Raw genomic sequence first — 16,158 nt, 5'->3', positions numbered from 1 at the left:
GAGAATGTTTTGGGGTTTGTTTTTTGTTTTGTTTTTTTCACAATTAACTTGCCTTAAAAAAAAAGTCCCATAATATCTCTCTATCTAGACAGATATTACTGATACCTTTGTGGGATCTAAATGTGAATGTTAGAAAATTAATTATTTTTATCTTCTTAGAGATAAAAATTATGTTAGCAAGCTAAGGTAGTAAGGCATTTGAGCTTTATTCAAAATTGTACCATACTAAGATTCATAACTATACCTTACAGTCTGATTCCAGCCTACCTTCCAGATTGATTCCGTGTGACTCCTCACACATTACATTCCAGGGAAATCAGCCTTCTTGCTATTCCCCAAATTCAGGTCCATCTCCTCTATGCTTTTACATAGGCTTTCTTTTATGCCTAAATATGGGTAGAGCACTGGCAGTCCAGCCTCAGGGACTTATTAGCTGTGTCATGCTGGGAAACTAATTTCCTCTGTCTCCCCAACTGTAAAATGTGAATCATAATAGCACCTACCTTCCGGGATTGTTGTGATGATCAAATGAGGTAATACTTTAAAGTGCCTGGCACATAGTAGGCACTTTGGCAATACTTGTTCCCTTTCTAACCCCTTCAGGGCATGACTCAGGGCCACTTCCTGTTGGAAAGCTTTCTTAATACTCATATTTGTTATATCTCTTTTCTCTCTATAAGTTATCTTCTTGGTATATTACCAAGTAGAATGTAATCCCTTCTAGGTCAGGGACTGTCTCCTTTTGTTTTGGGGTTTGCTTGCTTTAGTGGCCTGTGCTTTGCAGCTGAATAAATGTTGGGTGAAAAAAATGGATAATTGAAGTAGCTGAAGATATTGTCTCCGCAGAGCATTTGCAGTCTGTCTAGATAAAAGCAGCTGAGAGGTAGCTGAACATACGGAGTAGAGATCTCTTTTTAGGAAGACCTGGGTTCAAATTCTACCCCTGATCCATATCTGACATGGAACAAGTCACTTCTACTGTTAGTGTCCTGAGCAGCTTGCTGGCCCTGAAAGTGGCCAAGCAGGGTAAGAGCTGCCTTGCTGGAGGGAGCTGACTTGCTGGGAATGCCCTGAATGAGAGAAATCACAGGACCTGTCCCAAAGTGTGCCACTGATAAGCCTTAAGAGAGTGATGTATGCATTGAAAATATTGGGTTCTGTATGTAAGGATTACATACCTCAAAATTAATTACGTCTAGCTCTGTAACATTGTAAGAGATAGGAACTTGATTATATTCTTCAGTTAAAAAGTTAAGGTTAACACAGTTATTGATGCATACAAAAAAGGAATAAATGGAAGGAACTTTAAAGTCACAGACTTCTAGAAGAATGCTGGAGCAGGTAGGAATTGTAGAGGTCATCTTGGTTAGGAGGGGGACAGAAAGAGTTTACTATGTTGTTATTTTGTCCACAGCTTAATCACCTAAGACGTGTACATAAACATATTGGAAAATTAAGCAATGGTTTCTCTAGTCTTATCTCAGAAAGATTTCATCTACTATAATGATGCATGACCTAGGCAGGATCATGATTTTCTTTAATGTAATAATTCTCAATGTATTCAAGCCAAGCAATTCAACTGCTAAATTCAAAAGAAAGAAATAACATATGTCAACACTCCATCAGAAAGAAAGAAATAGGATAAGAAGAGAATTAGCATTCATTATACATGCAAGTAGACTGCTTGCAAAAAGTAATCTCGCACTACTTTATAAAAGCCAATAAATTCTAAATGGCAGAATAATATATTATATTGTTATTATTATCAAACTATAATAACTTGAACAAAATTATAATGAAAATTTTTTAAAATGTGTTTTGATATGTTTTTATTATCTAGTGCTCTGTTATCCACTGTATGGGGGAATACCCCAGAGAGACCAGTTCTGTAATCTGGATAGCTGAGAAATGACAAGTGGGTTCGTGGAAGGAGCTACAGGCATAGGCAGTTCAGCGGGGAGCTCTGTGACCTCATTTCAGAGACCCCTAAGCATCAGAGTATTGTAAAGAGAACCCTAGTTTTAAATCTGACTTAGGTTCATATTAGCTACATTTGTCTGAGAAGTCATTTTAATTCTCCAAGCCTCAGTTTTTCCACCTGTAGAAGTGAATGGTATTATATGAGCTTTCTCTTTGAGGTCCTTCCAGCCCTAATATTTAATGTCTGAAGTTCCTTTCATCTCTAAGTCCTGTGGTTCCCTTCACATGTATCAGAATACAAACTGTAGGTGGTAGATATGCTTGTTTTTAAACAGCATTGCATAATGAGTCTTGGAAATAGTCATTTGGGCCTTGGCCCCTAGAAAGCCCTCTCATGATGTTGAATAGTTTTGATGTTTGTAAAAATCAAATCCATTTTGGAAGAGAGAGTTACGTGATTTGACTCCACTGTCACTCTGGTGCTTTAAAGGGGGCTGTTAGGCTTCTAGCTACCACCATTCTGTCTTGGGAAACCCTATTATCATCCTGACAGTCTGTAAGCCACCTTGCTTTCTGATGAGGGTGGAGAGACAGAGTATCTTCTACCATAAGGTTATTTCACAGCCCCAGAAACCTTTCTGAGGCAAGAGGAATTTCCCTACTCAGTCTCACAGCAGAATTGCCACATAGGTTCTGACCCCTTAATCCATCTAAACCAGTGTTTTATCTCACCTAACAGTGACATCAGGTTTGTGGGAGGCTGCAGTTGTGGCCTTATGAGTGGCCATAGCTACTCAATGACATCAGCTTCAAAGGACCATGGATTTAAGGTGTTTATCCCAGCCATGAAACTAATCTGTGTGAATCTAGAGAAGAAAGAATGACTCTAGAGGAGCTTTCTTGTAGGCCCTGAGATGGTTTCTTCCTACAGAGTGAGACATTCCTCAGTCATAGATTTGGAAGAGACTAGAGGACATCTAACCCATCCCCCTCATTTGACAGTTGAGGAATCTGAGGCCCAAGGTCAGAGCCAGAATCTGAAGTGAGATAAATAATTACAACTGACGTATAAGAGCTTGCTAACTGGTCTCACTGCCTCCATTGTCTCCCTATTCTAATTCATCCAAGGTATGCTACCAGATTAAGGTAAGGATAATAGATTTAAAGCTGGTAGAAGGGAAGATGGCAGAGTAGGTCAGAAAATTCCCAGCTCTCCAGATTTCCTCCACAAACAAGACAAAACAGTACCTCAGGGTCAATATAGAGCGGCAGAAATAATCAAGAGTTGGGGCAAAAGAGTGGTCCTCCTTCCTGGGACAACCAGAGAAGATCAGAAGAAAGATTCCAGGACAGGGGTTCAGTGCCCTGAGTGAAGTGTAAACACCGCCAGGCTAGTTCTGCTGACAGCAGGGAGCAGTGAACCCTGGAGCAGCTGGGTTGGTAGGTAGCCTCCACCTTAGCTACAGGAATTTTCACCTCCCAAACAGTGTTGGGCATCTTAGTGGGGGAAGATTGAAGGAGCCTCTCCTGACAAGGGACCCTAGGCCCAGCTGGACTGCCAACATGTGATCCTGGGCAAGAAGTAACTAGCACATACCTGGTGAGTGCAGAAGCAGTGGGTGGGCATGCTGCTGGCTGTGGGTACTTACAGGAGAGCTAAGTTCTTGGTCTTGGTTCCAGGCCAGAGAGGAGAACTATATCAAAGAGTAAAAGAACTGGGGTTCCAGCCAAAAATAACATACCCAGCAGAGTTAAGTATAATCCTGAATGGGGAAAAGGGGGGGGGGCATTCAATGAATTGACAGACTTTCAGGATTTTATTGCAGAAAGTCCAGAACTAAATAGAAAAGTTGATATAACATCAAAGACTAATTACAAGGGACTCAATAAGGACAAATTTTTTTACTTTTTATAGGTGGAAATATAAACCATATGTCCAAGATTGTCATTAGTAATTGGGTAGTTCAAAAGAAAGAGTAAGGTAGAGATGAGTATGATGTGATTCTAAAAAGCAAAAATGTGTAGGAGAAGGCAAAGAGTAATTATCTCATACAAATGAGGTGCAAGAGGAAGAACTGATATGGAGGAGGAGGGTGGGTAATTTTGGAACCCTACTCTCACTGGGAATGGGTTAAAGAGGGAACAATACATAAATATCTAGAAGGATATAAAAGTCTTCTAAATTCAGAAAAAAATAGGAGGGCAAGGGGAAAGTATAAGGGAAGGATAGGAAATAGGATAAGGGGGTTATAAAAGGGGTTGCAGATTAATGGGAATGGGCTAAAAAAGGAACAGCATATATATTCAGAAGGGTATCAAAATCTATATTCTGAAAGAAATAAGAGGGTAAGGGGATGATGTGGAGGAAGAGGATATAGGAGGGATTCTTGGTGGGAGGGATAGGTTAAGGAATAGGACAGCAAGGTAACGAGTAGAAGTAGAGGAGTGAGGAGGAATAGGAAAAGGGTGAGAGGGATAGTGAGGAAAACAGGAAGAAGGAAAATATACAAGTAATTATAGTTTAGAATATGAATGGGATGAATTTACTCATAAAATGGAAACTGATAGATTAAAAATTTGAATTCAACAATATGTTGCTTTTAGGAAATGCTATGAAAATGAGAGATACACAAACAAAGTAAAGGTCAGGAGTAGAATTTATTAGGTACAGAAGCAGGAATAGTAATCATGATCTCAGAGTTAAAACTAAAATCAGATTTAATCAAAAGAGAAAAATAGGGAAACTATACTATGTGTCAGCCATATTAATCAGTAGTTATATGAATATAACTATATGAATATAAACCCAAAGCACCTTTTATACAAAGTTTGATCTAAATAATTGAAGTAATATTTATTGTGCATGAGTAGGTAAAGCTAATATAATTTTTAAAACGACAGTTTTACCTAACTAATCTGTTTATGTAATGCCATCACAATTAAAATTATTTTTAAAAATTATCTTACTGAGGTAATAAAAATAATAAAAGGGTTCATTTGGAAGAGCAGAGGGTCAGGAATTTCAAGGAAACCAGGGGGGAAAGATACAAAGGAACTAGATTCAGTATTATCAGACCTTAAACTATATTATAAGGTGAAAGTAGTATTGAGAAGTAAAATGGATAATTTTGATTATTTTAAATTAAAATTTTCCTGCATAAATAAAATCTATGTAGCCAAAAATAGAGGGAATGAAGGAAAAAATTGGGGGGAAAAAACTCTCATAGACATTCTCCCAGATACATATGATTGGGTCAGAATATTGTAGTGGTGTAGGAAATTATGAGCTGGTGGATTTAGAAATATATGGAAAGACTTGGCCTTATAAATGAAGATGCTGTCCACCTACAGAGAAACAAATGACAAATGGAAATAAGTATGATATGGTCTTACATATATGCATTTGTGTATGTATATATGCGTATGTTTATGGATATGTATATATATATGTGTGTATATATATTATATATACATACATATATAAATATATCATGCTTAATTATAACTTTCTTGGGGAGGGGAGAGGGGAAGTAAAAAGTGCACAGCAGTGGACAAAAGAAAACATATGAGGAAATAAAAGATGAAGAACTTTGAAAACAGTGTGTAATATATATTATGTAGGTTTTCTTGAAATGGAAATGTATTGCTTTGTATTGAATCCTCTCGTGCTCTGCTATGTGCATGGCAATGTATTTTTTTTCTTATTGTATTTAAGTTTGAAATAAATTCAAATATAATTTTTTTTAAAAGTTGGTAGAAATCTTAGAAATCATCTAATCCAGTCCCTTAGATGAGGCCCGGAAAGGTGTTATGACTTTCCTATCTGCAGGGCCAAAATTTCAAGCCAATTCATTTGACTCCAGATTCAGTGAGAAGATCATAGACGTTAGACCTGGAGGGGACCTTAGAAATACTCTACTAGAACTTCCTTATCCTATGAAGGAGAAAGGTTAGGTACCAGAACGGAAAAGACTTGACCAAGATGACATGCTTAGTAAATGGCGGAACAGGGATGCAAACTCGGGTCTTCTGATTTCATATCCAGTGTTCTTCCCACTGCACCACACTGTTCACTTCTTCCTAATACATAGTTCTGATCATGTCATTCCCCTGCTCAGGAAGCTTCAAGGGCTTCCCATCACCCGTAGGATAAGGTCATTTTCCATAAGCTGACATTCAGGGTCCTCCACAAGCCTATCTTTTCATCCTTTTTTCTCACTATTCCCTTCACATTTGTACTTGGACTGCTTGATGTTCTCAGAACAAATCTCTTGCTTTCCCATTTCTATATCTTTGCTCATACCTGCCCCTGGAAATCTCCTGCCTCGCTTGTATCCTCCAAATCTCTTCTGTCATTGCTAACATTTCCCAACAGCTCACATCTGTATAGTTCCTTACAGTGTTTTTCTTGTGATCTCATCAGCGCCACAGCCTTGTGAGGTAGGTACTATAAATATTATCCTCGTTTTACCAACACTGGGCTCAAATGCTGATACCTTCATGAAAACTTTTCTGATTCTGCCTTCTTCCTACCTCTTAAATTAGAAGTGATTTCTTTCTCCTTTGAAAATTTGAAGCGCTGTGTGCCTCTTTATATATGAGGCAATTGGGGTTGAGTTACTTGCCCAGAGTCACACAGCTAGTAAGTGTTATGTGTCTGAGGCTGAATTTGAACTCAGGTCCTCCTGACTCCAAGGCTGGAGCTCTATCAACTGCACCACCTAGCTGCCCGTATGTCTCTTTTGTAATAGTGGACCTTATGTTATGGGGGTGTGTGTGTGTGTGTGTGTGTGTGTTTATATATGTATACACTTGTATGATCTTCTCTACTAGGTTGTAGGTCCCTGAGGGCAGAACACACATAGTATGTGTTAACACTTTTTGAATGGGTGACTGGGCTCTGATACCAACCCTCCCAAAAAAAGAGGACCAGGATATAGACCCTTGTTAGCACAAGAGGCAGCTAGTGAAAAGGCACAGACTCAAGAGATGGAGCAACGGCAAGAAGGCCAGAGTTACTGGACCACGTAGTGTATGTATGACTATAAGGCATATGGCTGAGTATAAGAAGACTGGGAAAGTGGCAAGGGCTTCAAAAGCCAAACAGGATTTTGTGTTTGATCTTAAAAGTAATGAAGTGCCTCAGGAGTTTATTGAACAGGAGGCAGGCAACATAGTTAGAGCTGCATTTTAGGAAGGTCATTTTGGCAGCTGAGTAGAGGGTGGACTGTAATTGGGAGAGACTTGAGGTAGGGATATCAACCAGAAAGCTATTGAATAGTTCAGGTATAAGGTGATGAGGGCCTGCACCAGGGTGGTGGCAATTTGAAAGGAAAGAAAGGGGCATATATGCCTGATAGAATTGGCAGTATTTGGCAACTCTTTGGATATGGGGAATGAGAGAAAGGAGGGAGTCCGGGATGATACCTAGGTTTTGAGCCTGAGTGACTTGGGAGGATGGTGGTACCCTCAACAGTAAGAGGGGAGTTTGAAAGAAAGGAGGATTTAGGGGGAAAGATAATAGGTTCAGTCATCCAAAAGTCATCAGTCTTGAGATGATGATTGAATCCATGGAGCTGGTGACATCACCAAGTGAAATACTATAGTGGGAGAAAGAGGGCCCGGGACAGATCTTGAGAGACATCTGGGTTTGTGAGTGTGACCTGCATGAAGATTCAGCAGAGGGAATTGCAAAGGAATAGTCAGACAGGTAGGAGAACCAGGGGAGAGTGTTGTCTTGAAATTTAGAGAGGAGAGAGTATCCAAGAGAAGAAGGTGACTGATAGTTCAGAGTCTGCACAGAGTTCAAGAGCATTGGAGATTTGAGGAAAAAACTGTTAGATTTGGCAATTAAGAGAGGACAGTTTTCAGTTGCAACAATAAGAATCTGCGTATGGCTTCTTTCCTTGTAGCATTTGACCAAAAGTGGTGAAATCAGAATAAAAATGTGTCATTTCTGCATAAGTTGAGCAAAATGGAATATAGTTTTATGAAAATTAGGTACATAAATATCTTACCAACGAGTGTTGTGGAAATAACATTGCTGGTTGAAAACAACGTATTTCATATAAATAGCACCACTTCTTAGTGTCCAAATCTATTGGTCTGTGAGATTCCTTGAGGACGGGGCCTACTGCTTGTCTGCTTTTGTATTTCCCTCAGCTCCTAGTGCCAGAGTATAAACACAGAATAAGTGCTTTATAAGTCCTGTTTGGATGAGTGAAGTCCTCATGTTGTTTTCTCTTTGTCTTGCAGGCCCCTCTTAGTCATGACCTCATCCTTAACCTGACTCAGGACGGAATCAAACTACTGTTTGATGCTTTCAATCAGCGGCTAAAGGTAAATACAAATGTCATTTGAGATATTTGATGTTTGACAGTCATTCAGTCTTTTTGAGTATAGCTTCATGCCTTTTAGAGGATAGATTTTTGTCATGCTGGACAAGATGGATTTTGTTACTCCCAGTAGCACACTTGATTATTAAGAGGTACTTAATCCTCACATAGTCCACTTCACAGATGAGAAAACTAAAGGCTGGGAAGAAATGCCTTTGTATCATAGAATTTTAGAACTGGGATGGACCCTAGAGATAATTCAGTCCAAGGTTCCATCCAACTCCAAGTCTCTGATCCTGAGACGTGGTCCAACTGCCTTATTGTACAAAGGAAATTGAGGTCTAGAGGGACGAAGTGAATTGCCTAAGCTTGTGCAGAAGTCATGGCAGAGCCAGGGTTAAGATCCAGTGGTCTTTCCACAAAAGCTTAATAAAATTTATCACTGGGAGGGAACTCAGAGATAATCTAGTCTACCTTCCTCATTTCACAGAAGAAATTGAATCCAAGAGAGGAGAAGAGTAACTTGCCTCTGATCCCAGGTAGTGAGTGGTAGACCTGAGATCTTCAGGCATGTGACTTCAAATCCTCCTCCTTCTAATGTAGTCAGCTGCCTGAGATCCAGACTTCTGGCTTCATCTGGTGGTCATTGCTCTCTTCCATGCTGTGTTTATCTTCCACTTCAGTAGTTGACAAATCAGTGCCATCCCATTTCCACTTAGAAATCAATGGAAGGCCAGGGGCTAATAGTAATATTGGAGCTTCTTTCTCTTGTTTCACAAAGGCAAAACTAGCCTTCTCTCTGAAGCCAAATATTGACTAAAGGGGGCATGATGAGAGGCCGAAATATTATGAAAATCTCAAGCCCCTCTGGAAGGAAGGGATCCTAGAACCTTAAAGTCCAGCCCCTGATTTTACGGATGAGGAAACTGAGGCCCAGAAAGGTGAAACAACTTACCTAGAGTTACATAGGTAGTAAGTGGTAAAGCCAGCTTTTGAATCCAGGTCCTAAGACCTGGATGCAGCAACCTGGCCAATGTATCACAGAGATAAGATAGTCAGGATTGTGCAAGAACTAGAGCTAGTGAGCTGATGTGGGTGCTGGTAAGATGGAACAAGGACATGGCATCTGTTTGCTTTGGGTAGCTTGCCAAAGTATTTTTGTTGTATTGAATCTTTAGATCTGTGATCTCGTTGATCAGGGACTACAGATTGTGAGTCCTCCACACAGTTTCTGCTCTGGTATGTACTTCTAACCTGTGGGAGCTTAGAGTCACCTCTGTGCTCTGCCAGTGGAGTTCAAACTCTTTGGCAGGGCCAGTCAGGCTAGAAAAAATTTGAGCATAGACCTAGCAACAGACTATTTGCTAAATACAGAGTGGCACATTATTCCAAAGGTTGGTCACAGAGGGGATGACTTTTTTTTGTCCAATGCAAGTTAGGGACAGTTACATAGAAACGATTTAGAATGAGGTCTGATCCCACAGTAGAGGGCTAAAAATATTGTTGCAGAGAAGGTCTTTCACTTTGCTACATTTTGGTGTTAGGCTTTAACTATTAAAGGACAGAGGCTGTGACTTGTCTTCAGATCCTGTGCAGACTAGTGGGCTTGGGAGTTATCCAACTCTTTATTGGTGGCTTTCTTTGAGCATAGGAGACCTTGAGTAAATGTTGTTTTTGGATTGACATAATAGTCACTAGTGCATTATTTGTTTGAGCTGTGTGCTTATTGGGATGCTACAATTCATAGAACCTGTTTTAGTCCAAGATATTTCTTGAATACGTTGTTTACAAATCCCAGGGTAGCTCATAGGTTCGTTATGGGGCACAGGAGCCTTATTGTTTCAAAGCTACAAGTTAGAAGGTAGGTTCAGGTTGGTGTTCAGGTTATAGTGTATCCCTTTGGAAAGATTTATACTTTCGTTTCAGATCACAAGCGTCAGTTATCAAGATTATTCAGCTTTGACCCAAGCTGCATAGACTTGGGTGAGAAAGAATATGAACTTCCTGAGTCTCAAAGTGGTTTCTCTAAAAACAATATATCTCTCACATTCTCTTTTTTTAATAAGCTTTAATTGATATATTTTTACATCAACAAAATATTCCCTAGTATCCCTTCCTCTCCCCCTCTCAAAGAGAGCTATCCTATATAACAAATATGTTTGTAAGACAGAAAGGAAAAGGAAAAAAATACAGCATAACTGATTAATACATTGAAAAAAGTCTGAAAACAGGCTTCATGTTCTTTGCCATCAGACTTGTTTGTCTCCCACCTATGGGCCTCGCCCCTCTCGGCGATGCTGAAAATTAGGATTATGGCTGAAAGTTCGAGGGAAGTAAGGAAAGAGCAGGGAAGCCCCATGATGAGGAGCAGGCAGGCACTGAAGCTACTCTGGCAAAGCGCTCTGCTCGGGGGGGGGGGGGGAACATATTGGATTGTTAATGGGGAAGGAGGAAATGGGAGACTTTCATGCTGTGTGCAAGGAGAGCCTCGCTTGGTGCTTCATAGTCTGTCAGAACTTGAGCCTGTGAGTCACGGAGCAGGGCTTTCTCACTCTCACTCCACAGCTGTTCACAGCGATTATCTGTCTCCATTTGGGTCATCGAAGCCCTTTTTGAAGACCAGTGAAGAATATGTAGAGTGTTGAGCAAAACCATCTTATTCCATTTGTAGTTCCCATAATTTCATGTAACTTGCCCATGACGCCACCTCCAGTCTACTGACTCAGCAATTACCTCAGTGTTTTCTGGTGAGTCTTTCTATCCAAGCATGAGAAGTACTGTTGCTGAACTGATAGTAAGTCTTGGGTGATACTACTGTAAGAGCCATTCGTATGTCTATCGCACTAGTCTTTTTCAGCCTACGACACACCTAAAAATTTGTCAAACCACAACAGTGGGTGTTTTCCTTTCTACTCTCCCTATTCTTCTTCCCTGTCCATACGTCTTACTTCCTGGCTGTTTTCTTCACATGCTATCCCTTCCTTCTCCATTTACCCTGAGTACCACAAACTAACTTCTTTCAGATTATAGATTAATGGAGAGAAGAAAGGAAAACCTGTATATTACAATGTGCCAGAGATATCTCCAGTGCATCAAAATTGAAATATTGATTGGGAAACCAGACAAACTCCCCTGCCACAGAATATGGTCTTGTGGTTTATCGGTGCTCCCTGGGTTGAAGATATAGACCATCCAGAGCACTTGAAAGCGCCAAGGTCTCATTTGGATCCTGGAAGAAGATGTTAGAGTAAGAAGCTACGAAAGAGCCCACCTCCTCAATATCCCCCCCCATCTCAAATAGCAGTAGAAGTGCCACATGCACAAAAAAAGGAAAGTCATGGGAAATGCCCAAAATAGGTTATATCAAAAATTAGTGAGCCAGAGAAAAGCTCTAACCCAATGAAAAGACATTTAAAAAAATTAAAAGACCAGTCAGGGGCAGCTAGGTGGTGCAGTGGATGGAGCACCGAGCCTGGAGTCAGAAGGACCTGAGTTCAGATCCAGTCTGAGACCAGACACTTGACACTTACTAGCTGTGTGACCTTAGGCAAGTCATTTAACCCCAATTGCCTCGCAAAACAAACAAATAAATAAATAAAGGACCAGTCAGCAACCTCTAAAGAAAGAGGTATCATCAAAAGCCAGAAATTCCTCAACAGAAGAAAACAGTATTAAAACTCCATTATGCAGACTGACTATGATGATGTAAAAAAATTTACAGCAGAAAATCTGAATGCACACACAAAAAAGATCGAAAGGAAGCAGGTAGTACATTTTTGTTGTTTTGTTGATACATACTTTAGAAAACATGGACAATTTGGAGCTTATGGTTTTATACATGATCATTTGAGAGCTTGTTTGTTTAAATGGATTTTTTTCTTAGAGGCTTAGAATTTTAAAATTGCTACCAAATAATATAATACTACCAAATAAAATTCCTCAAGAAGTTGATGGAATGACAAGGTAAGGTGAAAACACAAAAGAAATAACCCTACAAAATAACTCAATTGGACAAAGATTGGAAAGCAGCTCAGATGGAAGTGACAGTTCTGGAAGATAGATCAAGAATGGGAAATCTTGAGAATTATTGGGCTTCTGGAAACCTATGAAGAAGAATGTGATGGCATTTTCCTCCAGAAAATTGTGTCAGTAAATTTTTCAGAGGTATTACAAACAAGGGACAGGTGGTAAATAGAATTTATAAGATGGAAGCTAGGGAAAGTACTCTGGATACTGGCTGAAAGAACCCTGTTGCCTAAGATAAAATTATAATATGTCTCTTGAAGGTATGTCAGGCTGAGCACAGAAGATGTATTTGTAGAGCATCATCTTGGCTACTGTTGCTTGATCCTTCTGCTAGCATCATAATAATATCCATTTCTTTAGGAGTTTAAGGTTTATGAGGTTCTTTCCTCAAACAATAATCCTGTGAGGTCGTGCTGGTAGTATTATTCCCATTTTACAGATAAGGAAACTGAGGCTTAAGGGGCAGAGCCAAGATGGCAGAGTAAAAGCAATGACTTGTTTAAGCTCTCTCTCAAATCCTTCCAAATACCTGTAAAAATGACTCTAAACAAATTCTAGAGCAGCAGAACCCACAGAAAGACAGTGAAACAAGTTTCCAGCCCAAGACAACCTGGATAGTCAATGGGAAAAGTCTGTTGCACCAGGCCGGGAGAGGAGCGAAGTTCAGGGGACTAAATCACTGGCAGTTGTGGCAGTTTCCAGACTTCTTAACCCACAAACACCAAAGACAACTTAGAAGGTCAATAGGAAAGGTCTATTGGACCTCGGTGAGAGAGGAGCGAGGTCTGGCCCCAGCCCTGTTGCAACCCCAGGGTGATGGCTTCTTCTGGAGGTCTCACAGACTGTGGGAGGATGGAATGGTTGATTAGAGGAGGATTGCAGGGATCTTTTTGCTGGTGCTGAGGCAGGATTCTCTTGTTCTACCCATGCTTGGATCTGGATTGCAGGCCTGGGTGGTGGTCCTGGAACAAGGAGGAGCTCTGGTATGGCAGAGCTTGTGGCAGCGGTGCAGAGAGAATCCTCTTCACATTTCCAAGGCAGAAAAGAAGTGCTTGTGGTTACTCATACACCAGAGCCCAGGCCAGAAAAGGAGTAAACACCTTTCCTTTGATCATACCACCTTGGAAGAACTGAAAATTTACAAGTCCCTAGAATTATCTTTGAAAACAGCTGCACAAAACTTCTGAAGCTTGGAACAGTACACCCTCTACACTGGAAACAAAGCCCTACCTTAACAAAGAGTTAAAAAGTCAAGTAATTGGCTAGGAACATGAGCAAACAGCATAAAAAAATTCAGACTATAGAATCTTACTTCGGTAACAAGGAAGATTAAAACATACAACCAGAAGAAGACAACAAAGTCAAAGCTCCTACAAACAAAGCCTCCAAGAAAAATATGAATTGATCTCGGGCCATGGAAGAGCTTGAAAAGGATTTTGAAAAGCAAGTAAGAGGAGTAGAGGAAAAACTGGGAAGAGAAATGAGAGTGATGCAAGAAAATCATGAAAAAGGAGACAATAGCTTGCTAAAGGAGACCCAAAAAAATACTAAAGAAAATAACACCTTTAAAAATAGACTAACCCAAATGGCAAAAGAGGTCCAAAAAGCCAGTGAGGAGAAGAATGTCTTAAAAAGCAGAATTGGCCAAATGGAAAAGGAGGTCCAAAAGATTACTGAAGAAAATACTTCCTTAAAAATTAGAATGGAGCAACTGGAAGCTAATATCACTATGAGAAATCAAGAAATTATAATACAAAACCAAAAGAATGAAAAAATAGAAGACATTGTGAAATATCTCATTGGAAAAACAACTGACCTGGAAAATAGATCCGGGGAGAGATAATTTTAAAGTTATTGGACTACCTGAGATCCATGATCAAAAAAAGAGCCTCGACATCATCTTTCAAGAAATTATCAAGGAAAACTGCCCTGATATTGTAGAAACAGAGGATAAAATAGAAATGGAAAGAATCCACTGATCACCTCCTAAAAGAGATCCCCAAAGGAAAACTCCTAGGAATATTGTAGCCAAATTCCAGAGTTCCTAGGTCAAGGAGAAAATATTGCAAGGAGCCAGAAACAATTCAAGTATTGTGGAAACACAATCAGGATAACACAAGATTTAGCAGCTTCTACATTGAGGGATTGGAGGGCTTGGAATGTAATAGTCCAGAGGTCAAAGAGGCTAGGATTAAAACCAAGAATCACCTACCCAGCAAAACTGAGTATAATCCTTCAGGGGGGAAAAAATGGATATTCAAAGAAATAGAGGAATTTCAAGCATTTTTTTTTGTTTTTTAAATTTTTAAAAATTATTTTTTTTTAGTTTTCAGCAATGATTTCTGTAAGTTTTTGAGTTTTAAATTTTTTCCTACTCCCTCCCTCAGACACCATGCAATCTGATATAAGCTCTACATGTACATTCCTATTAAATATATTTTTAATCATGTGGTAAAGAAGAATTAAGAACCAGTAGGAGGAACCACGAGAAAGAAGAAACAAAACAGAAGGGGAAAAAAAGAGCAAATAATATTCTTCGATCTGCATTCAAATTCCATCATCCTTTCTCTGGATGTGAATAGTATTTTCCATCATGAGACTTTTGGAGATGTCTTAGATCCTTGCATTGCAGAAAAGAGCTAAGTCTATTAAAGTTAGTCATCACACAACGTAGCTGTTACTGTATACAACTTTTCCTGGTTCTGCTCAGTTCACTCAGCATCAGTCCATGCAAGTCTTTACACATATTTCTGAAGTACACCAAGCATTCTTGATGAAAAGACCAGAGCTGAATAGGAAATTTGACTTTTCAAATACAAGACTCAAGAGAAACATGAAAAAGTAAACAGGAAAGAAAAATCATAAGGAACTTGTTACAGTTGAACTGTTTACATTCCTACATGGAAAGCTGATATTTGTAACTCATGAGACCTTTGTTGGTATTAGAGTAGTTGGAGGAAATATAGATACAGACAGAGGGCACAGGATAAGTTGAAATAAGGGGTGAGAGGATTATATTGGGAGGAAAAAGGGAGATGTAGAATAGGTAAAATATCTCACATAAAAGAGGCAAGAAAAAGCTTTTACAGTGGAGAGGAAGAGGGGGAGGTGAGAGGGTATGAGTGAATCATACTGTCACCAGATTTGGCTTAAGGAAGGAATAACATACACACTCAATTGGGTATGGAAATTTATCTTGCCCTACAGGAAAATAGGGGGAAAAGAGATAAGGGGGGGGGGCATGATAGAAGGGAGAGCAGATTAGGGGGAGGGGTAATCAGAAGTAAACACTTTTGAGGAGGGACAGGGTCAAAGGCGAGAATAGAATAAACGGGGCAGAATAGGATGGAGGGAAATATAGTTAGTCTTTCACAACATGACTATTATGGAAGTGTTTTGCATGACTACACATACATAAGCTCTATTGAATTGCTTGCCTTCTCAGTGAGGGTGGGTGGGGAAAGGAGGAAGGGAGAGAATTTGGAACTCAAAAGTTTTTAAAACGAATGTTAAAAATTATTTTTATGTGCAACTGGGAAATAAGATATACAGGCAATGGGATATAGAAATCTATCCAGCCCTGCAGGAAAATAGAAGAGGGAGGGGATAAGAGAAAAGGGTCGGGGAGGGGGGCAGTGATGGACCAGAGGGCAGATTGGAGGAAGGCGTATTCAGAATGCATGTCATCTTAGAGTGGAGGGAAGAGGAGAGATGGGGAGAAAATTTGGAACTCAAAATCTTGTGAAAGTGAATGTTGAAAACTAAAAATAAATAAATTTTTTTTAAAAAGGGAAACTGAGGCTTAAAGAAGTGAAGGCATGTCCAAGGTTATTTGCTATCCTTTCGAACACTGGCTGTACTCATACTCACTTCTATT

At 39.7% G+C, this 16,158-nt stretch overlaps 1 protein-coding gene across 1 annotated transcript in view; it reads left to right on the top strand.

The window, feature by feature from the left end:
- PHAF1 (phagophore assembly factor 1) overlaps positions 1 to 16,158 on the top strand; it is a 64,127-nt gene that overhangs the window by 11,676 nt on the left and 36,293 nt on the right. Inside the window, exon 3 of the mRNA XM_020989402.2 lies at positions 8,176 to 8,259. Within this exon, the coding sequence (XP_020845061.1) occupies positions 8,176 to 8,259 (84 nt within the window). The remainder of the gene's footprint in view (positions 1 to 8,175; positions 8,260 to 16,158) is intronic.

Source organism: Phascolarctos cinereus, unplaced genomic scaffold, assembly GCF_003287225.1.
Source record: "Phascolarctos cinereus isolate Bilbo 61053 unplaced genomic scaffold, phaCin_HiC Scaffold_2;HRSCAF=192, whole genome shotgun sequence".
Lineage (NCBI taxonomy): Eukaryota > Metazoa > Chordata > Mammalia > Diprotodontia > Phascolarctidae > Phascolarctos > Phascolarctos cinereus.
Note: the sequence above shows the minus strand (reverse complement) of the source record. Positions and strands in the feature narration are given on the sequence as shown.